Source organism: Pseudorca crassidens, chromosome 11 (assembly GCF_039906515.1).
Source record: "Pseudorca crassidens isolate mPseCra1 chromosome 11, mPseCra1.hap1, whole genome shotgun sequence".
NCBI classification, from domain to species: Eukaryota; Metazoa; Chordata; class Mammalia; order Artiodactyla; family Delphinidae; genus Pseudorca; species Pseudorca crassidens.
Genome location: NC_090306.1, coordinates 536,555 through 561,657, shown reverse-complemented (window position 1 = coordinate 561,657; position 25,103 = coordinate 536,555). Strand labels below are relative to the sequence as shown.

General features: G+C 56.7%; 1 protein-coding gene across 27 annotated transcripts in view; it reads right to left on the bottom strand.

Moving 5' to 3' along the window:
* Window positions 1-25,103, bottom strand: part of MICAL3 (microtubule associated monooxygenase, calponin and LIM domain containing 3) — a 178,404-nt gene that overhangs the window by 12,200 nt on the left and 141,101 nt on the right. For 21 of the 27 annotated variants that reach the window (XM_067755911.1, XM_067755917.1, XM_067755915.1 and 18 more), the window contains 11 exons: window positions 23,804-23,890; window positions 21,881-22,015; window positions 20,866-20,928; window positions 18,105-18,218; window positions 17,301-17,438; window positions 17,026-17,108; window positions 14,441-16,139; window positions 13,910-14,004; window positions 7,138-7,248; window positions 5,130-5,223; window positions 780-830 (listed from right to left, as the gene is read on the bottom strand). In XM_067755911.1, the coding sequence (XP_067612012.1) occupies window positions 780-830; window positions 5,130-5,223; window positions 7,138-7,248; window positions 13,910-14,004; window positions 14,441-16,139; window positions 17,026-17,108; window positions 17,301-17,438; window positions 18,105-18,218; window positions 20,866-20,928; window positions 21,881-22,015; window positions 23,804-23,890 (2,670 nt within the window). The remainder of the gene's footprint in view (window positions 1-779; window positions 831-5,129; window positions 5,224-7,137; window positions 7,249-13,909; window positions 14,005-14,440; window positions 16,140-17,025; window positions 17,109-17,300; window positions 17,439-18,104; window positions 18,219-20,865; window positions 20,929-21,880; window positions 22,016-23,803; window positions 23,891-25,103) is intronic. The other 6 variants (XM_067755920.1, XM_067755925.1, XM_067755924.1 and 3 more) reach the window with 3 other exon arrangements.

The following is a 25,103-nucleotide window of genomic DNA, read 5'->3' as shown; positions in this document are numbered from 1 at the left end:
AAACAGGTAACCAGGCCTCACCTCCAGGGTTCCTGACTCAGAAGGTCTGGGGTGGGGCCTGAGAACCTGCACTTCTAACAGGCCCCCAAGGGGTGGTGCCAATGCTGCCACTCCAGGGACCATACACGGAGGACCACTGCCTGGGACTTTTCCTGTCTTTGTTGAAAAGAGCTGCAAAGTAGGTCCCTGGACAGAGCAAGAAGGGGGGTACATTCTCAGAGGCATCGGTCAACACAGCCTCAAGTCTGGTGAATCTGGGCAGAAATCACCGTGACACCACTCCCAGGCACCTGGACCTCTCAGGGGGTGCCTGAGCACGCCCTGATGGAGACAGTGGAGGCCGAGCTCTCTGTGTGTTTGGTTCCCCAGTGTGGTTGGCAGTGAGCTCTCTGGGGGGAGTGGGAGGGATGTGCTTCGAGGGGAGGTCATGGTAGAGTGTGTGTGTATGCGTGCGTGTTGAGTGTGTCGTGTGTGTTCCTACCGTCAAACAACCCAACGATATTAATGGGACCAGAGTGAAGATTTGAGGTTGACAGGCTGGGGTAGGTGAACTTTTATTTATAAAACATTAAAATAACCCCGGGCAGCAAAAGCTATCTCAGGTTTCCCCCTGGAGCACATACGGGCAGGGGGAGGTCGGGCATTGCTCCCTTGGAGCTGGAAAAGGGCCTGTGCTTTTGCCACCTGCTGGTTAGCGGGATGACTTCTTGCTGTTTGTGAGCAGGTGCGGGGGAGGGGGCATCAGCAGGGTTAGTTCAGCAACAGGGCTGCATACATACCACCCAGACGCAAGTCGATGAGGTCAGTGTAATAAGACTCTCCCCAATAGTCTACAACAAGGAATCGGTGAAGAGAGTTACTGCATCAGATAACCCTCTGGTCCCCCCGAGCCTCGAGCAATGAACGGCGTGAAGCATAAGAAACACCCAGAGACGTAGCAGGAGGGGGACAGGCGGCAGCTGGAAAGCATGTGTCCCCCCGGGTGCCCCCCCGCCCCCCCACGTGCACACTGTAGCCACAGACCTCTGGGTGCGAGGGGCGGTCACAGAAAACCACAGGTGACTGCACTGACAGAAAGCGATCGGCCAGGACAGAAGCCTTGGCTTGGTTGGGAATCCTGCTGGGACTCAACCTCATCTCAGATTTTAAAAAACTCAAGGGCAGATCAAAGGCTACGAACCTCCCTAATTTCTGAATATGAGAAGCCCCAGGCTGAGGGGCTGAAGGCGAAACGTGAACACCCTAAAAAAGCTGTGTCAGGAACCAGCCCTCAGCTTGCCCTGTCCACACCGACCCCACCAGAAGCAGAAGCACTTCTGCTGGACGGTCTGAGATGAAGGAGGCCCTGTTTCTTCTGCGTTCAGGCCCCCAAGGTCTCCAGCCCCTCTAAGAGCAGGCAACGGACGGCAACGTATTCTTGTTCATCATACTCCAGGACCCCGACACAGGCACTGTGAGCGAGGGCGGCCCCCAGGACCGTAACGCACGCAGAGTAGAGTCGGCTGCGGTTCGCTACCTTTTCCTCCACAACCCACAGTCTGACAGCTGGTCCTGGCAGCCTCTGGTTCCACACGAGGGCTCCTCCTTCCAAAACACACACACCGGAAAGCAGACTGAGGCTGATCCAGTGGGTTCCAGAGACAAAGAGGGCTTCCCAGCTGCCCCAGACCAGAAACCTCACGAGTCTCCGTCTTATCCAAGGCTCTGAAGCTAAACTTGCCGTGCGGATATACGTGAGACTCAGAACTACGCGAGCCTTCTCTGGAAGGCAGCTAGGCTACCAGTCTGACCCCTCAGAGAGCCCATCGGGTGAGACCGAATGGCCAGTTCAGGGAAGGAGCTGACCAGCACTACTCAGCCCGAGTGGCCTCCTCAAAGGCTCGGCCGCGAGCAAGCAGACGAGCAGGAGGCATGGGACACAGAAGCCCAAGAGAAGGCACAGCTGAGCCTCAAAGACGACCTCTGCCAGGTGGGAGCAGAGACCCAGGGGCTTCTGCCAAGAGGGAGCCTAGGAAGTGATGTGCTTAAAAGAAGAAAAGCGAAGTACTGGGTTCCTGTGTCGAGTGTTTCCAAATGCATTGTGGGAATCTCCCAACGGAGGTACCACAGCCCGTCTTTGAAACAGGAGACGTGTATTTGGACAGAAGTTCTGGGAAGCTTAGCAGACTCTTGACCACAATTGTGGTTTCAACCTGCTCTCTGGAAGGTTCCGGCTCTTCAAGTGCTGTTCTGGGGTCTCCCAAATACCCGATTCACAACTACTTTTAACTCATAAAAAAACTTAAACATGGCTTCCCTGGTGGTGCAGTGGTTAAGAATCCTCCTGCCAATGCAGGGGACACAGGTTCCATCCCTGGCCCGGGAAGATCCCACATGTCGCGGAGCAACTAAGCCCGTGCGCCACAACTACTGAGCCTGTGATCTAGAGCCCATGAGCCACAAGTATTGAAGCCTGCGTGCCTAGAGCCCGTGCTCCGCAAGAGAGACCACAGCAATGAGAAGCCCGCGCACTGCAACGAAGGGTAGCCCCGCTCGCCGCAACTACAGAAAGCCTGCGCGCAGCAACAAAGACCCAACACAGCCAAAAGTAAAAAATAAATAAATTAAAAAAAAAAAAAACTTAAACAGGACACACCATGTTCGAATCTTTGATCCGCCAATGTGTAACCCACTGAAGCCCATCAACATGTTAATCTGTGCTGCAGGTAAACTTGCTTCTGTGAGGCCCCAGGACCAGGCTTCTTCTGCCCTCTGTGTGCGAGTGTCTGCCCTGCCTGTGACGCGTGGGAAAATGACACTTCATTCATCAACTTCAATCCTGGCCTGCTAGCAGGGTCTCACTCTCGGAGTGTCCTGCCAGGGTGATCCTCCAGGTGCAGGGTGGTCCTCCAGGTGCAGAGTGATCCTCCAGGTGCCAAGGTGGTCCTCCAGGTGCCAAGGTGGTCCTCCAGGTGCCAAGGTGGTCCTCCAGGTGCAGGGAGGTCCTCCAGGTGCCAGGGTGATCCTCCAGGTACCAGGGTGGTCCTCCAGGTACCAGGGTGGTCCTCCAGGTGCCACAACACATAGCACATCTGGTTCTGGGTTCACTGTATGTTTGGGAGTATTTATCTGATCTCTTCTTCATAAAGAATCTGAACTGCAGTTGGATCTGTAGTGATTCCACTGAGAGAGCAACTCCGACTTTAAGCTGCAGACACCCAGACCGTTCTCACTGTGCATGTCCTGAGATTCCCATGGCTGTATACGACCTGCCCCCACCTCTGCGCATCAGGTGCCCACCCTACGTCCAGGGCTGGACTGGACATGGAGGGTATTAACCCTGCAGCTCTCCACAACCTGCATTTTCAAATTGTGTTTATTAACATTTAAGAGTAATTTTTTTTTTGAGTTAAACTTGAACTCATAATTTGTCTTGTAAAAAAGCGTTCTGCTGCTTTTTAAAAAAGTTTGAAAACCACTGACTTAGACGAAATTCTGGTTGTATGTGTTTACAAAAAGGTAATTATGTAAACAACTAGTAAGCGGAATTTCAGCAAAATCCCAGGTCAATCTTCAGTGGTCCCTTTTCTCTGGCCCCTTGGCAGGCAGCAGACTGAGGAATGCAGCCTGCTGTGGAAATGCCGAGGGGCCACCATGGACAAACCGCAGGGCAGCTGACAGACATCTGAATGCCAGGCGGAACCATCAGCGCTGGGTGTGCATCTGAACCTCAGAGCCCTGTGGGGCACAGGGGCACTTATGCAAACTGTGGCCCCTCTCCACCTCGGCAGGAGGAATCTGAGGGTCCAGGCTCCTCCTGGCATCTTCTGCAAGCAGAGAGAGCAGAGAGGGCAGGGCCCGCGGGTCCCCGTTCCCACTGCTTGCAGGGCTGCTCCATCCAGGTGGTCACGTTTGACAGAGGAGGCCAGGTCAGGGCACGCAGGGCGGGGGCCCTGCCGGGTGAACCTGAGTCCCCGCTCCCGGGCACAGGGGCTGGCTCGCCTCCGGAGTCAAGTTCTCACATTTCATCTGGTGGCACAGTGAGTCCAGCATCAGGCACAAGACATCACAGCCTCATCTTCCTGCCTCGTGTCCTGTCTTCACCTGAAGGTCACCCTGAGTCCACTGCTAGCTGCATTCCGTGGCCGTGAAGGGTCAGGACGGGAGACACCTCCTCTGTGCCTGACCCCAGTCCTCCAGAACCCCACGAACGCATCCCGACACCAGCCGCTCACTCGGAGGCCAACCACTGGTCAGTCTTCCAGCAAGATCAGAGGCAGCGACAGGCCGCATTCGTGGCTGCCTCCTCCTGATTCGCCTTCAGTTTACCCTCAGCCCAAAGCCCAGAGGACCCGCCCCCCTTCCCAAGGAAAGCCACGTCACCACCTGTCCTCATCCCTGGTCCCACGACTCTAGTGCTGACCCTGGAGGCCCGTGCTCTCTACAAAGGGATGGAAGCTCCAGATTCGGGGACTTGGGAAGGCAGGGAGGAATCGCTTGTGCCTGGGTTGGGGCTACAGCTGGGGCTGATCCAGTGGTTTCAAGGTCCTGAACCAAGAGGGCCTCCTGGGCCCTCGGCACCTCTTTGCTCTCCAAGCCCCACTGTGCTGGGCCCACCCACAGGCTCTGGGGACAGTGGTGTGACTGCACTGCCCCCATGGCTCTGCCCCAGGAAGGGCAGTTACCAGCACATGGCCCTCACAGCCACTTCCCAGGGTCTGCTCTGCTTGGGCTCTGCCCTGAGTGCCCAGCCTCCAGGACAGAGCCTGGTCCACCCGGGGCACCAGCTCCACCCGTTGGGGCGGGGGGCGGGGGTGGCCTGCACGAGCAGTTCTGTGATGGTTCCTTGTGCACAGCCTGCCCCGTTCCAGTCACTGTCTTCTCAAGGAAAAGATGGGGAGGAGGGAGGAGAGAGGAGGCCCAGGGCGTCAGCAGCAGATGGTGGGCCGAGGGGACGGCCAGCCCTGAGATGCATGGGCCTTTCTCCTCCTTTGCTTAACAGAAGCCCCGGCTCTCAGTGACGAGGGGACCAGAGAGAGAATCCTGCTGGAGACTAGCTGACTCCCAGGGGCAGGACAGGAACTAGCCTCCCGCGGGGCTGGGTGGGCATTCCTCAGGGATCCCCTGTCCACCAGGAACCCAGCCGGTACCTGCTTCCCCACGCAGCGCCTTCTCCACGGCGACGCCCCTCTCCTCCAGCTGGCGCTGCTTCTCCTCCACCTGCTCCAGCTGCCGCTGGATGATCTGCGGGCGACATGACAGCGTGAAGGAGGGAGAAGGGCGAAGCGGGCGGGTGCCCAGAGCGCGGCACGAGCACACGAGGGTGCAAACACCCCAGCGGGGCTCTTGAGAGTCTCAAACAGATCCTGCTTCGACAAGATTAAAACTGCCCAGCGCAGACTTGCGCTTGCTGGGGTCAGGGGTTGGGGTGAGGGACCGGGAGTTTGGGGTTAGTGGCTGTAAACTATTAGACGTAGGATGGATGAACACCAAGGTCCTGGTGTACAGCACACAGAATCACAGCCAATCTCCTGGGATAAGCCATCATGGAAAAGAGTATAAAAGGAATGCATACACGTAGATAACTGAATCACTTTGCTGTACAGCAGAGATTAGCACAACATCGTAAACCAACTCTACCTCAATGAGAAAACATGGCTCCACTCTGCACGGAGTGAGGCTTCTCGGGGATGATTGACACCCGGGACGACCTCCCACCCTGAAGCAGCGGCAGGGACATATCTTCACACAGAAAATGAAATAAAATCCAGGGATCCGGTCATGCAGGGAACGCAGATCCAGAGTAACGTCCGGGGAAAGGACGAGAAAGCTGGTTTTGGAAAACCAGAGGAATCTCTTCGCTGGGAATGGATTTGCTGTTCATGTTTCTTGCTGCTGTAGAGCTTTTGATTATTGTCCGAATCTTTATGAACACAGCTATATACATACGATTTCATTAAAAAAACACATTGTATTTAGGTATCATTTAATACTTTGCGTTAAAAAATTATTTTTTGTTAAAAAAAAAAAATCTGGAGGTTTTCCTGGTGGCGCAGTGGTTGAGAGTCCACCTGCCGATGCGGGGGACACGGGTTCGTGCCCCGGTCCAGGAAGATCCCACATGCTGCGGAGCGGCTGGGCCGGTGAGCCATGGCCACTGAGCCTGCGCGTCCGGAGCCTCTGCTCCGCAACGGGAGAGGCCACAACAGTGAGAGGCCCGCGTACCGCAAAAAAAAAAAAAAAAAAAGAGGGAGAAGAGAATAGTGGCTTTTTAAAAGTGGTTCGTTTTGTTCCTTCATATCTTGACCGCTCTAATGCCGGGAATAAGATATGGCATGGTCCTTGTCCTTGGGAACTCACAGATCTGGAGACGGTCATATAAACTGGTTCCTGGAGTACAATTGAACCTTACAGGCACTGTGATAGACGTCACTGTGGGACGTGGTACAGTAAGCAATCTACCTTTCTGATAGCAGTCATCCTTTTTTTTCCTTTCCTGCTTTGGACTGGGCTTGTCTTTTTACAATAAGTATGGGACTGAAGTAGATGTGGGAAAGCTAGACTTTGGCATTTTCCAGCTTAAAAAAATATCCTCAGAGGATTGATGGGTCCTTGGAAGGACCTGTAGTAGAAGAGTTCCTCACTTAAAAGAAGTAACGATGAGGGCTTCCCTGGTGGCGCAGTGGTTGAGAGCCTGCCTGCCGATGCAGGGGACGCGGGTTCGTGCCCCGGTCCGGGAAGATCCCACATGCCGCGGAGCGGCTGGGCCCGTGAGCCATGGCCGCTGAGCCTGTGCCTCGGAAGCCTGTGCTCCGCAACAGGAGAGGCCACAACAGTGAGAGGCCCACATACCGCAAAAAAACAAACAAACAAACAAAAAAAACTGAAAGGCCTGGGACCCTGAGGACAGCTCCAACCTCTAAATCCCAGGCGCGTCGGAGGCCAGCCAGTCACAGCTGCCTCTTGCTAACAGCTCTGACAAACGCAGGAGCTGGCTTTACAGTGGTTCTTCCAGAGCTAGGGTCTAGGAGACTCAAAGCCGGGCCCCTCCCTCTCCCCCAGCCAGCGCCCCCCGCGAGGTTTCTGCAGTTGCACGAGTGGCGGCCCTGCTCGCCTCCTCTCCCGCCCTCCTGTGGGTGCGGACTCCCAGCGGCTCACCTGGGCGCGGTGCAGCCGCTTCAGCTCCTCCTGCTTGGCCTGCCTCCGGGCTGCTTTCTGCACACGCCGGGTCAGCTTGGTGTTCAGCTCCTCCTCCGTGTAAGTCCTCGGCTGCAGGGGACGATAGGGGTTTATTCAGTCAGGGTCACGGAGGCCGCAGGGCAGGCGGGGGCGAGGTGTGCGCAGACGCCCAGACCCTCAGCCTGGCAGGAGCTCCACGGGCCAGGGGGCACCTGGAGATCCATGGGAGACGCTCCCATGGGGCAGGGACAGGAGGCTGGCTGCACAATGACTGCTGGGCAGTTAGGACAGGAGGGTGGGGCGCCTTTACTGCTGAGATCACCAGTTTCCCATGTAAGGACATCTGCTCTTCTTTAAGACAGTGGGGGTAAACATGTTGATCAAATGTTTCCCCCAAGCCTCTTGCTTGTAGGGGGCACACAGGGAAAGGAAAAAGAAAACCCAGGATCCTGCTACTTTTTGGTTTAGTATCAAAAGCCACCTTTTTCAGATGAGCGCTACTGGCAAGGTTCTTTGAAGAAGCCACGCCTGAAGGCAACAGGGTGCTTCTATTCTAAGTCTGAGCGAACCCAAACCAACTAATGCAGCTGGAAGAAGGGTGCCGGTGAACCTGGACAGATCAGGGGTCTGCACACCAAGAGGAGCGAGGATGTGCTCTGGCAGGGCTGTGGGGCTGTCAACAACGGAGGGGCTCCCAGCCAGACGGCACAGCTGCACCTGCGAGCGTGGCGCGGAGGGCACAGTGGGTGAATGCGGGCGACACTGAGGGACACCTACTTTACTGCCTCCAAGAAAACGAAAAAGGAGCCTTTGCAGACTTTAAAGGAGCTTCCGAATTTAACTCAGGAGTTTATCCTGGTAATCTTTATTCTAAGAGTTCCAGTGCTAGTGGAGAGCCACCACTTAAGGACCGTCTCGGGACTCCCCGAGCATGTACCCTGCAGATCACGGAGCCAAGGGCTCAAAAACTCCCCGTTCCTGTGGCGCCCAGGCCCAGAGGGGCCTCCCTGTCCCCACTGGCATCCGGAGCAAAAGCACCACATGGCCCCCCAGCCTGCGACAAGCAAGGCACCTCCCCGTCCTTGTCCGTTGCCGCCGTCCACGCGTGCCCAGACACGGTTAGTGAGGGTTCGGCTGCCGGGCCGGGCGGGGCTGCAGCAAGGCCTTCCCACAGGGACAGGACACAGCCTTCGATGCACATCATGTCCTGAACATAAACCGACTTTTAAGGGGACGTGATGGAGAACAAAGCAGAATGGCAATAATAACAATGATCAAAAATTAAAAATAGGACCCAGAAATGGAGCAAAATCAGCTACAAGTTTAAAACAAACGTGCACGACTAAAACGCATGATGGCTCTTCCCGTGTCAGCCAGGATGTCTGCGTGTAGGCTGGGAGTGAGACGCCAGCAGCGCCACCTCAGTGAACCCGCCTGAGTGAAGCCAGGAGTCACTCTTCTGCCGAGAAGTCAGTGCCTCCTTCACTGGCCCCAAACTTCCTGTGCTCTGTCCTCAGTCCCCTTGTGTGAAAAGTAACCACAAGGTCACAGGAGCTCTTGCTCTGTGCAAGTTCAGACTCCTCTCTCTGGCCGAACACTGCAGGGTGACGGCTGGGGCAGGTGGTGGGAGACCCGGGTAGACTGCCTGTCAGCCAAGTTCTCTGTCCTGCTGGTGTCCCTGAACAGGGCCCAGCAGCCCTGGGAGGGGGTGGCCATCTCCCGATTATACGCCAAGAAAGGGACCTAAATGGCACGAATAACAGACTTCCATCAGGGATACTGCAAGCAGTCAGTGTGGCCTCTTCTCACCCACTGAGCCTAGCACAGAGTTGCTTGGCAGTCCCATTAACTAGCTCAAAGGGAGGAAGGGAGCGAGAGGGGCAGCCACTTCTCCCAGGTCAGGGCCTCCCAGAGGCCACACCTGGCCATGTGTGCACATCCTGCCTCAAGCCAGAGTGAGGAAGGTTTTCATTATCAGAACAAGGCAGTTAAAAAGGAGACAGGTAATTTCCCCATGTGGCACGTGAAAAAATCCAAAGGAACTAGTAACTACAGCCTGAGGACCAGCACTTATCTATTAAATTAAAGGGGGTGACTGAATAGCCAAAACAACCTTAAGAAAGAAGAATGGAGCTGGAGGAATCAGGCTACCTGACTTCAGACTATACTACAAAGCTACAGTAATCAAGACAGTATGGTACTGGCACAAAAAACAGACACATAGATCAATGGAACAGGATAGAAAGCCCAGAAATAAACCCACGCACCTGTGGTCAACTAATCTATGACAAAGGAGGCAAGGATATACAATGGAGAAAAAACAGTCTCTTCAATAAGTGATGCTGGGAAAACTGGACAGCTACATGTAAAAGAATGAAATTAGAACCTTCTCTAACACCATACACAAAAATAAACTCAAGGGCTTCCCTGGTGGTGCAGTGGTTAAGAATCTGCCTGCCAATGCAGGGGACACAGGTTCGAGCCCTGGTCCGGGAAGATCCCACATGCCACAGAGCAACTAAGCCCATGCGCCACAACTACTGAGTCTGCGTTCTAGAGCCCGCAAGCCACAACTACTGAGCCCCCATGCCTAGAGCCCGTGCTCTGCAACAAGAGAAGCCACTGCAATGAGAAACCCACACACCGCAATGAAGAGTAGCCCCCACTAGCCACAGCTAGAGAAAGCGTGCAAGCAGCAACAAAGACCCAACACAGCCAAAAATAAATAAAATAAATAAATTTATTTAAAATATGGCAGGGCTTCCCTGGTGGCGCAGTGGTTGACAGTCCACCTGCCGATGCAGGGGACATGGGTTCGTGCCCCGGTCCAGGAAGATCCCACATGCCGTGGAGCGGCTAGGCCCGTGAGCCATGGCTGCTGAGCCTGCGCGTCTGGAGCCTGTGCTCCGCAACGGGAGAGGCCACAACAGTGAGAGGCCCATGTACCGCGAAAAAAAAAAAAAGAAGGCATTTTTTACAGAAGTAGAACAAAAACTCTTAAAATTTGTATGGAGACACAAAAGACCCCGAATAGCCAAAGCAGTCTTGAGGGGAAAAAACGGAGCTGGAGGAATCAGACTCCCTGACTTCAGACTATACTACAAAGCTACAGTAATCAAGACAGCATGGTACTGGCACAAAAACAGAAATAAAGATAAATGGAACAGTATAGAAAGCCCAGAGATAAACCCACACACCTATGGTCAACTTATCTATGACAAAGGAGGCAAGGATATACAATGGAGAAAAGACAGCCTCTTCAATAAGTGGTGCTGGGAAAACTGGACAGCTACATGTAAAAGAATGAAATTAGAACACTTCCTAACACCATGCACAAAAATAAACTCAAAATGGATTAGAGACCTAAATGTAAGACCGGACTATAAAACTCTTAGAGGAAAACATAGGCAGAACACTCTTTGACATAAATCTCAGCAAGATCTTTTCTGATCCACCTCCTAGAGTAATGAAAATAAAAACAAAAATAAACAAATGGGACCTAGTGAAACTTAAAAGCTTTTGCAAAGCAAGGGAAACTGCAAACAAGACAAAAAGACAACCCTCAGAATGGGAGAAAATATTTGCAAATGAATCAACGGACAAAGGATTAATCTCCAAAATATATAAACAGCTCATGCAGCTCAATATTTAAAAAACAAACCACCCAATCCAAAAATGGGCAGAAGACCTAAATAGACATTTCTCCAAAGAAAACATACAGATGGCCAAGAAGCACATGAAAAGCTGCTCAACATCATTAATTATTAGAGAAATGCAAATCAAAACTACAATGAAGTATCACCTCACACCCGTTAGAATGGGCATCATCAGAAAATCTACAAACAACAAATGCTGGAGAGCGTGTGGAGAAAATGGAACCCTCTTGCACTGTTGGTGGGAATGTAAATTGATACAGTCACTATGGAGAACAGTATGGAGGTTCCTTAAAAAACTAAAAATAGAAGTACCATATGACCCAGCAATCCCACTACTGGGCATATACCCTGAGAAAACCATAATTCAAAAAGACACATGCACCCCAATGTTCACTGCAGCACTATTTATAATAGCCAGGTCATGGAAGCAACCTAAATGTCCATCGACAGACAAATGGATAAAGAAGATGTAGTACATGTATATACAACGGAATATTACTCAGCCATAAAAAGGAACGAAATTAGGTCACTTGTAGAGATGTGGATGCATCTAGAGACTGTCATACAGAGTGAAGTAAGTCAGAAAGAGAAAAACAAATGTCGTATATCAACACATACATGTGGAACCTAGAAAAATGGTACAGATGAACCAGTTTGCAGGGCAGAAACTGAGACTCAGATGTAGAGAACAAACATACGGACAGCAAGGTAGGAAAGCGGCGGGGGTGGTGGGGTGGTAGCGGTGGTGGTGGGATGAACTGGGAGATTGGGATTGACATATGTACACTAATATGCATAAAACAGATAACTAATTAAAACCTGCTATATAAAAAAACAAACTAAAAACTAAAAAACAAAACAAAAAAAACTCAAAATGGATTAAAGACCTAAATGTAAGACCAGATACTATAAAAGTCCCAGAGGAAAAATAGGCAGAACATTCTTTGACATAAATCACAGCAATTTTTTTTTGGATCCATCTCCTAGAGTAATGGAAATAAAAGCAAAAATAAACAAATGGGATCTAATTAAACTCAAAAGCTTCTGCACAGCAAAGGAAACCATAAGAAAAACAAAAAGACAACCAACGGACTGGGAGAAAATATTTGCAAACCATGAGACCAACAAGGAGTTAATCTCCAAAATATACAAATAGCTCATACAGCTTGATATCAAAAAAACAAACAGTCCAATCAAAAAATGGGCAGAAGACCTCAACAGACATTTCTCCAAAGACATACAGATGGCCAACAGGCACATGAAAAGATGTTCATCATCGCTAATTATGAGAGAAATGCAAATCCAAACCAGAATGAGGTATCACCTCATACTGGTCAGAATGGCCATCATCAAAAAGCCTACAAATAATAAATGCTGGAGATGATGTGGAGAAAAGGGAACCCTCCTACACTGTTGGTGGGAATGTAAATGGTGCAGCCGCTACGGAGAACAGTATGGAGGTTCCTTAAAAACTAAAAACAGAACTACCACATCATCCAGCAATCCCACTCCTGGGCATATATCCGGAGAAAACCATAATTCGAAAAGATACATGCATCCCTATGTTCATTGCAGCACTATTTACAATAGCCAAGACACGGAAGCAACCTAAATGTCCTTCGACAGAGGAATGGATAAAGAAGACATGGTACATACATACAGCAAAATATTACTCAGCCATAAGAAGGAATGAAATAATGCCATTTGTGACAACGTGGATGGACCTGGAGATTATCACATTAAGTGAAGTAAGCCAGACAGAGAAAGACAAATACCATATGATATCACTTATATGTGGAATCTTAAAAAAATGACACAAATGAGCTTATATACAAAACAGAAATAGACTCACAGACATAGAAAAAAAATTGTTACCAAATGGGAAGTGGGGGAGGGATAAATTAGGAGTCTGGGATTGACAGACACACACTACTATATATAAAATAGATAATAAACAAGGGCCTACTGTATAGCACAGGGAACTCTACTCAACACTCTGTAATAACCTATAATGGAAAAGAATCTCAAAAAGAATATATGTATATATATATAAACACATATATGTATAACTAGATCCCTTTCCTGCACACCTAAGACTAACACAACACTGTAAATCAACTACACTTCAATTAAAAAAAGAAACGCGCTGGTGCTTCACCGACTTCTGGGGGTTCAGCCCTGGGAACGTGGCTGCCAGCTCCCGGGCCAGTGGGCCAGGCCGCATGGTTTGGTTGTATTTGAGTCAAACTGAGGCAAAGTGGGAAACGTGAGTTATCTCTTGTTGACAGGGCTACAGGTGATTTTTTAAAAATCTGTATTAATTTTTCTATATAAACATTTTAAATAAAAATAAGTCATTTTTAGTTCGTTTTTTGCTTTTTTAAATGAAACGAAACTCAGAGGTTTGTTTCACAGCCGCCTGAAGCAGGGTCGAGGAACCACGTGCCCCACTGCGCGGACCCAAGGCTCCCGTGGGTGTCTGCAGGAGGCTCCCCACCCGCCGGCTGATGCAGCCCCATGCTCTGGGGGTGTCCCACGCCCCTCAGTTCTTACTCTGAAGATGCTCAGACCTGCAGGAGACGGAGAGGCGGACGACACCCTCGCCAACCTGTGCCTCTTCTCCTGAGTCGCCTGCAGACGACACGGCCCTTCCCCCCACAGATGGAGCTCATGTGTCCTCAGCACAAGATGCTTCCCACGCAGCTCCCGCACTCCAATAGCGTACTCGGGGCGAAACCGGGGTGACGTTATCACGTACCCGGACATAATGTCGTGCCAGGTCAGCACGTCCTGGGCGCAGCCCTGACTTCAGTGTTCCCTACATGGCCCCCGGCGACAGGGTGCTCGTGGGATCCTAGGGCTGGGGTCCCAGACTCGCTGTCGGTGTGGATGAGGAGGGCGCCTGGGGCCCGGGGACAGCTGTGGTCAGACGGACGCGCTCCCCCTCAGACTGGCCCTGACACAGGCGGCTCGGGCCCAGAGGAGAGCTCCCGCCGTGTCTTGGCCTGGACACGGGCCAGGCGCGGGGTTCAGCTGCGCGTCGGCTGGGGTGAGGCGCTGAACAGGGGACGGAGTCACAGCCGCGGCCCACCCACCTCTCTCCTGGACTTCTGGGAGGTCCGCTCCAGGACATCGTCGCTGGAGATGTCCGAGTCCTCCGAGCAGCTCAGCTGGCGTCGGGGCCGCAGCTCTGGGGGGGCAGAGGCAGAGCAGGGACAGTGACCCGTGGCCACACGGGGTACTCTCCCCACTTCCACACTCACGGCAGCCCAGGGCAGGGGAGCGGAGGTGTGGTTCTCCCCGGTTTGGGTCTGTCCCGCATCCGGAGCCACGAGCCTGGATGCTGACGCACATCCGGGCGGGACTGGGCCCACACGCACCGAAGGGGCCCCGTCTGGAGCCAGTGCCCAGCCACTCACCATCAGGCCCTCCCTGGGAAGTCACAGCCCCCCACGGCCCCCGCCCAGCTGCACGCTGGTTTCAGAAGGTGATGGGTTTAGTTTCCTTCTCCCTAGGAAGCCCCAGGGGAGGGGGCAGCATGGGAAGTGGGTCTTTCGAGGGAGCTACAGGGGCTGGAGAGCCCGCACCGTGCGCTCTGCCCGGGAGGGGCCCCCGTGCTGCTGTACCTGCTCTCGTGACAGGAGACGCCCCCGGCTTGCCAGCGTCCACAGTGGTCCCACTGGAAGGGGTGCTGGGGCGGGACCTGCCATCACCCTTCTTCTTCTTGTCCTTCCTGTACCCGGAGAAGACGGACTTCCACAGGGACCTGGGCTTGGCTGCTGCTTCCTCCAGGGCGCTGGGGCTGGGCCTCTCCGGGGGCCGGCCGTCACCCTTGGGCTTCTTCTCTTTCTTGTTTCTTCTGGGGGAGAACAGGGACGATCTCTTCTTGCTCTTCCCGCTGGAGCCCTCGGACGAGGTAACCGAGCCGTCCAGGCCCCCTGAGTCCGAGGGAGGCGACGGGACCTCCTCACTCGTGGCTTTGTGCGTTGGGGTGGGCTCCTCGGGGCCCTTGGGGGGCACGGCAGTGGCTCTGCGGGGTGCCGGGGTCCTGGGGGCCCTGGGGGCGGTGGCCACGGTGTCCATCTCCTTCATCCTGCTCAGCTGCCGGGCCATGGCATCCCTCAGCGCCGGGCTCCGCACTGACTTCTCCCGGGCGCGCATACGCTCGGCTGCCAGCTCCTTGGCCTCGGCGGAGACCAGCGGCAGCCCCCGCTTCTGTGGCGGGAGCCCACTCTCAGGCCCCCGGCCTCTCTCCTGGGCCAGGGGCTGCTCGGGGCAGGGCCAGCGGGAGGGGGGCGTGAAGAAGGGCTCCTGCAGACTCGAGTCCTCCGTGCGGTCGTCATACGTGTCCTCCACATCGTCCGCAAAGGGGATCTCGTCCACGCTCTCCACAAATGGCTTCGGTGCCTCCTCTGGGGGCGGCCGGGTGGGCTCCCGCGGGGTCCGCAAGCATGCGGCCGGTGCTCGGGGCTCCGAGGCTGCGAGCTGCCCCGCCAGGGCCGGCTTCCCATGAAGGGTGGCGGGCTCCTCGTCGGGAGGTGGGGGCGGCGGGCTGGAGGGGGGCGTGAGCATGGTGGAGTCGGACGTGCTGAAGCTCTGGCTGCCGGGCGTCCTGGTGCGGGAGGAGCTGCCCTGCAGGCCCAGCCCCGAGCTGCTGGACAGGTCTCTGTGCTCCGCCCGGGCGCCCTTCGGCTCCCTGCCAGGTGGGGACCCCGGGGTGGGCGGGGAGGGCTGGGTCCCCCTGGCGGCAGGCGGCCCCAGCCTCCCGGGGACAGGTGTGGGTTTCAGAAGCCAGGGTCCCTCGCCCTGGGGGAGCTTCTCAGCTCGACAGGCCTGCAGGGGCGCGGGCTGGAACGCGGGCTCAGGTCCAGGGCCCCGTCGCACGGGCGTGAGCCCCAGGCTGCGGCGGATCTCTGCGCTCTTCATCCAGAACTCTGCCACCAGGTCGCTGCGTCTCAGGGCCTCGTCCCCAGGGAGGGGGCTGCCCAGTGTGTCCTTGGTGACCCCCTGGCTCTTCACGGGGAGGGGGGCCAGGGGGGTGGAGGTTCTGGCTGGCACAGGCTGGAAGCGGATGGGGGACACGGTGGGGGACGGCACGGTGGCCTCGGCGGACGGCTGAGGCTGGGAGCAGATGGGGAGGGGGGCCAGCGGGGACCGGCGCTGTGGGCTTGCAGGTGAGGGCGGCGTCCTGGCTTCGGGCTGCGATTGGACAGGGGTGGCGGCTGTGGGCTCCCCATGGGCGAGCTCTGGCTCTGGCTCTGGCACAGGGCTCTCCGCGGGCAACCCCCTCGTGGCGGCTGCAGAGGCGCGCGGGGCTCGGGCGCCCTGTAGGAAAGCAAGGTGACAGGAGCTGCTTAGAAGGCAGGGCTCTGATGGGCATGCTCTCCCGCCAAGGGCCTGAGCTTCCTGAAACACCCTCTCCATGCGGGGGGCCACGATCAAGGGCCAGGAGAACACCCCCCGTTTTGATCCGTCTGTCAAGCTTCAGAGCCCCTCACCCAGTGAACATGTGAAGCTTTCAGGTTTGGTTCATCCCAAATGCATCTGGTTCTTTGGGCCCTGAACTGACATCAGCCAAAGGATGCTAACGACCAGCCCCAGAGCTCCGAGGTCTCTTGACTTAAGACTTAAAACAGCATCAATCGCGTCTGCCTCCCGGACTGTCCTTCCTGCCACGCCCCGGCCTCATTGCAGATGAAACCCCCCAAATCACCTTGCTCTTCAGGACCCCAAAGACCAAGCCAAGTAGCCCCAGGCCTCAAGCTCCGGCCGCCCTCTAGATGGCCTCCCCTAAAACGTGTTCCACAGGACACAGTGTTACTATCTATTTATGGAGCATCCTGCAGTGTGTGGTTCAAAGACCACGGGTCACCTGGACAAGTATTTTTAATTTAGAAAATCATACATTCATTTTAGCATAATATTGAGAAAAAACACATCTGTTGTATCAAACCAGTAATCCCACAAATATTACTGTTTTAACTTAAAAATAAATTTATGTTAAAACGGTATGCTGTATGGACACACAGAGAACAGTAGTGGGAAGCTCAGTGGTGGGATTGGCGCACAGCAGGCCACACTGGGCCGGAGCCCCAGGGCCACTCCTGTTTTCAACAGCCCATCAGCACAGGGAATAAAAAAACTGGGTTCACACCAAGGACCCTAAGGAGTCCCATCAGCTCTGCCTCCAAAGTGGGCCCCAAATCCTTACCTGTGCCCTGGGGCTGTGGGCTGGGGAGGACAGGACCGAGTGCTCCTCAGGGGACCGGCTGGGGCTGGAGACTTGGGAGCGACCTGAGAAAACAGACACAGGATTTGCAAGAGGAAACACCCGCTCGCACTGCAGCGGGGCTGCTCCCAGGGCGTCCCGGCCTCGGCCATGTCACCAGTGTAGGATCTGCATCCAAAGGTCCAAAGGTGAGCTGCACAGGTGCCACAGGGGAAGGGGCCGTGCAGGGAGGGGAGGGCAGGGGCTCGCACACAGACCTCTCTCTGGGCGCCTTGCCAAGGCCGGCGGTGGCTCCTCCTCGCCTTCAGACACCCGCAGCTCCAGTCCCACTCCTGCCGCCACCTGCTGCAGCTCCGTGTCGGTCTCTGACGGAACGTCGTCTGACCAGTGCTGACCTGCCGAGAGAAGTGAGCACAGACCTCAAGTGAGGCTGTGCTCCTTGCCAGGCTCCCGGCTCCTCAGAGGACAGCCGCCAGGCCACCAACTGCAGCGTGAGGTCCAGCCGGCTCTGCATCCCGGCCAGGCGCTGCCCGCTGGTCCCCCTCCTGAGACTCGTCCATCAACACAGCATCCTCTGTGACGCGGAGCCCCAGGACGCCCATGGCACCTCCTCTCTTTTGAGGGTGCGGGCCTTCCTGAGCACACGGACGGCTCCACAGGAAGGACCAGCCTCGGGGACTCGGAGCCCTCCCGGCCCAGCCCCGCCCGTTCTCACTTCCCAGCCCAGTCCCTGCCCCTCCCCCTCAACGCCATCTCCTCCTCGTACCAGCTTCCAGAGGCAGCAGCTGGATTAAAGCCCTCGTAGGAAGCCCTGAATCTGCTCGGTTTCTCCCCAAGACTTAACGAGCGCAGCCCACGTCCAAAGGGTGGGTGAAACGACACATCTTCAGATTAGTGGCAGAACAAGGAAGGAACCAGGAGCCCTAACGGCCGCTCCTCTGAGCACCTCACTTTCGTCTTAATGTGTGTTCCGTCTTCCCTGAGCTCAGGCCACTGCGGGCCCCTCCCCGGGAGGAAGAACGTGGGCACCACGGTTGGGGGAGGCTCTGGGGTCCCCGTACCATTGCCCAGCTCTGCGCCAGTGTCCCCCGTGTCCCCATTCTCCGCTGCCTCGCCTTCTATCTCTGCTGGCTCTGAGTCCACATCTTCTTCCAGGTCGTCCTCGTCAAATGGGACTGCAAGGCAGAGACGTTCAAAGGAAGGAAGAGGAGAGAGACGACAGACAGACGACAGACGTGTGGGCAGAGGGCTCCCAGGGCTGTCACGTGACGACCGCAAAGAGGAGAGGGGAGAAGCCTGCCTGGGTGGGGGTCGGTGGGCCGGGAGGGCTCCGAGGGCAGGGCGGGGCCAGGCTGGGCGGGGTCTCCTGAACACGGATCAGGAAGGTACCCAGCTGCAAACGTGGCAGCGGGGCCCTGCACCCACCGAAGCGTGCACAAGCCGCTTAACCCTCGAGGGGGCTGCTAACCCTGCCTTTCAGGGAAGACACGGAGCCCAGGCAGCTGGGGGGTCTGTTTGCAGCCCCACCGCTCAGCCTGGCACCAGTGCCGTGTGCAGGGGGGTGACCGACCGGCAGGGCTGCAGCCCCGCTTGGGAGAATTTAGACACGTACTTTTTTTAAGTGTAAGAGAGAGGGACGAGGGGACGTGGAAAGTTCGTTTGTTTGGACTCAAGACCAGCCCTTCAGCACCGCAAAATGCGGCAAAGCTTCATTTCTCCTGAGCAAGGAGGCTAACGTACACACTCACACACACACACACACACACACACACTCACACCTGTTCCTAACCCTGCACAAGAACTCAGACTACAGTTCAGGTTACAAGAAGGCAGCAGGAAGCAGCCACAGACGCATTGCGCTGCCTGGACCAGGGGTCCCTCCTCCTGGGGTGCCCTGGGGGCTCTTCTCGGGTCTCCTTTCAGGAAAGGGGCTGGCCTTTGACCCACACATACTTGGTCTCAGGGTCAAGCCCGGCAGGCTGGGCAGCAGAGGAGCCCGCTGAAACGCAAGGCCAGGCCAAAGGACCATGAGACCCTCGATGGCCAGCAGCCCAGCCTCGTGAAGCTGCGTCCCCGGTGCCCGGGGCTGTGCAGTACCCAGCAGTGACCGTGAGTGGCCACAGGGTCAGAGCACAAGGAAACTGGGGACAAGACAGCCGTGATGGCCTGGAGGTGGACACCTCTAGGTGCTAGGAATGTACTTCTTGACCCAGGTGGCATGTGGGTGAGTCTTGGTGTTTTTAAATAATTCCTTAAGCTGTTACTTATCCTCACCACCCCTCCTGTGCACTCGGCTTATTAAGACGAGGTGATGGTGCACACCCGCTTGGGAGAGTGCTATGAAATCGGTGTGGGACAGACGAGGCAGGGCCAGGACGCCCTCCTGTGACGATGGCATTTGCCAGGACCAGTCCTGGGGAGAGCACTCAGCTACTTCCACAGACGGAGACCTCTGTGCGCCAGCACTGCTGCTCACTCATCACACAGCAGCGGAGGGGACTTCTGAGGCAAACAAGCCTCGCCTCCTGGGGCTTCCTGTGGGACAGCGAGCTGGCCGCTGATGGGGACAGAACCCGGGCCCGCCCCACGGCGGGTGCCCGCCGGGCCCACACGCGTGCTACAATTAGTCTGTGAGTGGCCGGGCATCGAGAGGCAATTTTACACGTTTGTGTTGGCAAGTCCGTTGGAAGCAAGAGTGACACGGACTCCCCAGCCTGGGGTGGCTCCAGACACAGGACACTAGAGCAGCCCAAGCCCAGACCTGGCCCTGTGGCCCCCAGCGGTTCTCCTACTCAGAGAAACATCTGCACAGACTCGGGGTTAGGAGTCTACGGTCCTCAGCGGCACCCTGAAAGGAACGACTGTCACACGTATCAAAATACACGACAAGCATCAATGCAGCAGCAGCAACGCTGAAAGAGACATAGCTTGAGGGGGGGAACTGGGGGTTAATCCAAGTTAGGGTGGAGCGGGTGCTAGAAGCAGCCACACACAAGGAAGCAGGTGGCGCCGACACGCTCAGCTCTGGTCTATTCAGCGGCCGCTGGGGCGTCCCGATACCTCAGCCTCGTCCAACCGTCCTGGGGACAAAACTAACTAGAAGAGGGTGACCGCAGCCCTCTCTACAGCTCGGCGTGAAGGTGCCTCCTGACCTGTGAGCCGAGGAGGATAACGGGCGGCTGGCAGGCGGCTGGTGGGGCAACCAGCCTGCCCACTCGGAAGGGGCAACCAGCCCTTCTGCATTTCACAACCGGTGGGGGCCAAGGCTGTCCCACGTCCTGCCCGATGCCAGAGCCCCTCACTGAGAAATGCCCCCCCGCCGAAAAGTGCACTGAGGACAGGCAAGGTCTCTCGGCTCCCTCGTGGCCTGAGAGCTTGCAGAGAGCCCTGCACCTCGGCCTGCAGACCCAGCCTGGCCCTCACCCCAGTACTGACTGCCTCAGTCGTGGCACCACAGGAGCGGTACTGACTGTTGCGAGAATCCTCCAGCCCACACCCAGCCACTGTCCAGCCTCATTTCTGCGGACTCTGAGCCTCAGTGCTGTGCACAGTCCTTCGGCTTCGGTTTCACTCTATGTCTGCTAACAAAACGACACCCACCCCCGCCCGACTGCACTACTGCTCTGCTCTGGTCTTCCCAGGAGGGCGCGTGGCGTGTCTGGTCCATGCAAGGGCGGCGGCCTGAGCGAGGCATGCACGTGCCCCCGCCCTCCGCCGCGCATGCACTAGCGGCAGCACTAGAAGTCCAGAGTTAAGGGACCAGCAGAGCTGCCAAGAGAGTGGTTATGGTGAGCGGGCAGAGAACGAACATCACCCAACAACCTCCGGAGACCGACTCCAGCCAGGCCTGCACTGCTGCACGGCGAACGGAGGGAAGGTCGGGCCCTGAATTTGAAACAGACGATAAATACAAAGTTACACGGGAGTAAGCGTTCCCGGCGAGGAGAGCGGAGGTCCTCCTGTGGTCCACACGGAAGAGACGGACGACGTTACAGTCCGAGGCCCGTCCGGCCCCAACCAGGGGCAAGCAGGGTGTCGGGACAGGGAGAGGAGAGAGAGCACGGGAGGGTCAAGGGGGCGTCCCCGGTCAGCAGGCCCTCTCTTGGCTCCTGCAGAGCTGCTGGGTGTTTACGCGGCCGCAAACGTGGTTAAAGAGGTGGGCCTTGCCTGCGGCGAAGGTGGCTAACTCCCATGAAGGCCGGGCCACCCGCTCTGCGCCCTCGGCACCCTGCAGGCTGTGTCCCCAACAGGCACCGAGTGCAAACGTGGAGACAGGTGAGCAAGAGACAGAGGGCGAAGCACCAAGGCGGGCATGGTCTCCAGGTTTTCCTTTCCTTCCTTCAAAGAAGCCAGAGCAAGGTTCATCATCGTCCTGCCGTGGGCTGCAGAGCACCTCCCCTAAAACCTAGAGCTGGTAACGATGCTCCTTCAGAGGCCTCCTGGATATAAACTGCTTCTTAAAACTTTATTTCAGTCCAAGATATGGTCCCTTGACCCCATCCTGTCCGTGCACACTCACACCGAGACACACCGCATGAGGAAAAGCACAGGACATTCCTCCAAGTGGAGAAGGAAGAACCCTGCCTAGTGACACGGGCAACGTCAGCAAATTCTTGGTTTTCCCAACGTCAAGTTCACTGTTTCGCGTCAGCGGACAACAGCCCACCTCTTACCCACCGAGACTTCACATATCCTCTGACGAGAGCCCAGGGAGCAGACATGCTCCGCTGGCTCTTACTTGTGAGGAGCCTGGGGGCCCCGCCCTACAGGAGAGTCCCCGGCAGCCCGAGGGGAAGCGGGACAGAGGTGCCAGGCACCCTGCACCTGGAGGAGTTACCTCTGGAAGGAGGGGACTCAGAGGCTGGTGACACTTGCTCCTCCTGGCTCTCACGGATGTGCGTCCAGTGCACGTCAGCCTGGATCTCCAAGGGATCGGCTGGATTTACGAGCTGCTGCAGCCTTGGGCTCCCAGCTAGTGTACCAGGTTCGAGGGGCAGAGGAGATGAGGAAGGGAGAGATGACGGGAAGGAAGGAAGGAGAAAGTAAACAGGCCAGGGAAGGAAGGATCAAACACCACAGGAGAGGAAACAGAAGGAAAAGTTACCATACTTGCCAGGATCAGTTTGAATCAGAAAGAAGCAAGGATTGAGAATAAGCACACGCACACACACGTGCACACGCACACACGCCCGACTTCTACTCATTCAACTTGATTCAGTCCTTCAAGCCTCATGCAGCTGTCAATGTGGATGAAGAGAGTCCTACACTCCCCTCCGATGCAGAAAGTACCTTCCTTTCTGAAGCTCTTTTCATCTTAACTGTGTCTGAGGGACCCAAGTGCCCAGTTAGGAGAAAAGAGCGGGTCACAACTGGCCTCTGCAGGGCCAGCCTCCCAAGGTCCCAAGTACGTGGCTCTGTTGGCCACACAGCCCGTGCCTATGGCCCCCTGCCGCGTGGACACAGAGGTGGGGCGGGACAGGGCAGCCAGCTCACGTGGGGCAGGCAGTGACGCTGCTGGGATTCTAGTTTTTATCTTCTGCAGCTAAAGAGAAAAACATCCCCTTCTACAATGGGCCTCATGCAGCATATGCTGGGCTGAGGCGGGGGTGCGCTCAGAGAAGGCTGCGGTGGGGAGGAAGCGGAGTCTGTCCTGCAGACCCCAGAGCACTGGGAGTTCACGGGAACAAGAAGTAAACCCCTCTTTGCCCTTTCTGAGGTCAAAGCCCTCTTCCCGAACACGCTACTGGTGCCCCGCTGACCCACCCCTGGACGTAAGACTCGGCTTCTTAGCCAGGTGAGAACTCACCAGGGGCCCCGCTGATCCACCCCTGGACGTAAGACTCGGCTTCTTAGCCAGGTGAGAACTCACCAGGGGCCCCGCCTTCAGGCTGTTCTTGCTCTCGGGGGCCCAAGGAATCTGCATGCACCCCTGCCCCGAGGGCTCCCATAATCAGTGCTTGGACCATGCCATACAGTTGGGTTAAAATAAGGGACAGCCAGCGACTTGGGGGAGGGGACCCTACAGGAGGGAGGGTGGCTTCTCGGGCAGCAAGAGCAGGTACCACCTGATCAGAAGGACTCTCTACGGTCTAACTGGGCAACCTGGCTTTGGCTTTGGCTTCATCATGAAAACGACAACCTCCTAATCTCCAAGCAACAGGGAACGTGACGTGGGCAGAACTCACCGCTAAGGCCACCGAACGTGGATGGGGGCTGTGCTGGGCGTGGGGTCGCAGCCCGTGTGCTCTCTTGGGAGCCGCTGGCCTCTAAGGGCTTCCTCTAGGGTCGAGGGGCCTTGGTGGTGCTGGACGGGGCTGAGTCACAGCAGCCACCAGAGAGCCCGACTGTCTTCGGACCGAGACATTAAGTCAAGGAGGAAACGCAGGCCCCTTCTCCACCTTCCAGGCAAGCAGGGGAAGACAGCGAGCCTTCTCCCTGGGGCGCGCCTGCGTGTCGCCAGTGCATGCAGCCTTGGGGACTCATCGCCCAGGCACAGGGGAGGGGCTCCGGGCGCCTGTGCTGGCCCCGCCACTTCTGAGAGCTGACTGTGACGTGGGGTGCTCGGCTCACATCAGAGGAGGAGCTGAGTCGTAACCGGATGAGGGACTGGCAGCAAATGGTCAAGGGGCACAGGGGCACCCAGGGGTGGATGCCTCGCCCGCCACTGCAGCTCTAGGAAACCCCGTCTCTCCACAGGGGACCTGCTCTCGGGGGCAGCTGGACGGCTGCCAGGGGCCGGGGTGGAGGTGGGCAGAGGTACCTTCACGTGTACCCATGTCCTCTTCCTCTGGCAGGTGCCCCAGCGGCTGGCCTTGCAGGAGTTCTCTGTCCCGGGGCCAGTACTCTCCTTCCACACCCACAGCAAAGCACCGCGTGGGGGCAGACGGGGAGGAGAGGACAGAGAGAAGAGTCATCCCCAGGTTCCTCCACTCCAAGCCCATTCCCGCAGGCTGGAGCCGGACGCTACTTCCACGTCCAGGAGATCAGGTCTCGGGAGGGAAGCAGGGCCAAGCTCTCCTGAAGAGGGGGCACCACGCCCCGACCCCGGCTGTGTCCCCTGGGGCGGGCCGTGCACGCGATCCCCACTGACTCACGCCGGGGCACTCGGCTCTACAGACACAGCTGGCGGAGGAAGCAGCCCGGATGCCACCCCCTACTCCTCACACGAGGGCGGTGTGCGGGCCCCACGTGCTACGTTGGGGTCCCACCCCAACCTCCAGGTGGTAGGGAGGCCTACACAGCAGAACCGGGGCCACGGGGGCTCCAGGAGCCCGAGGGAGGCCCCACCTCTGCCGCCTGACCTCGTCAGGGCCGCCAGCTTGGGGCTCCACTGCCAGCTGAGGACCACGGGTAATGTGCACCCTGCCCGGTCAGCGCCTGGCCCTCACTGAGCTGGAGCGAACGAGCCCGGGCTGGGACTGGCCGCCGAGCACAGGGAACTCCAGGAGGAACAGAGAGATAGGCCTGCAAGGCGCAGAGCCCTCCAGGGCCAGCCCCACGGGCCAGGCTCCTTGGCTAACGGCTCACGTCCTCTTCATCCTGCCCACACCCCACACGGACACCACGGCCTAAGCAGACACGAGTTCCCGCGGACTCAGGGCTCTGCCTGCCTGGCCCTGCTCACCACTCCAGGCCCGGTGCAGCCGGGACAGGGAGACTGACCCTCCGACAAAGGCCAGAGAAGGAGCCCAGGAAGCTCTTCCTCACCACCCGGGATCACACAGGCGGATGGGGCAGGACCCAACACCTCGAGTGCGAGACAAGAGGCATCTCAGAGCCAGCCCGACTGACCTACCAGGACACAGGTCCCAGCACGTCACCACGCACCACCGGTGACCCCTCCTGAGGGGCCCTCCCTCCTCAATGCTCGGCAGCCTCCGACGTCCAGGACCAGGAGCCAGGGAAGCCCCAGAGAGCTAAGTTCCCTTCGTTCCTTTAGCTGGAACAGGACAGGACGAGTGGCCTGACCTGGAGGAGGCCCTCATCTGCCTCTGCATGCAGCTCTACCCGGACAGCCCTTCATGGGTCCCCTGGGGCCTGTGGGAGGCATGCCACGTGAC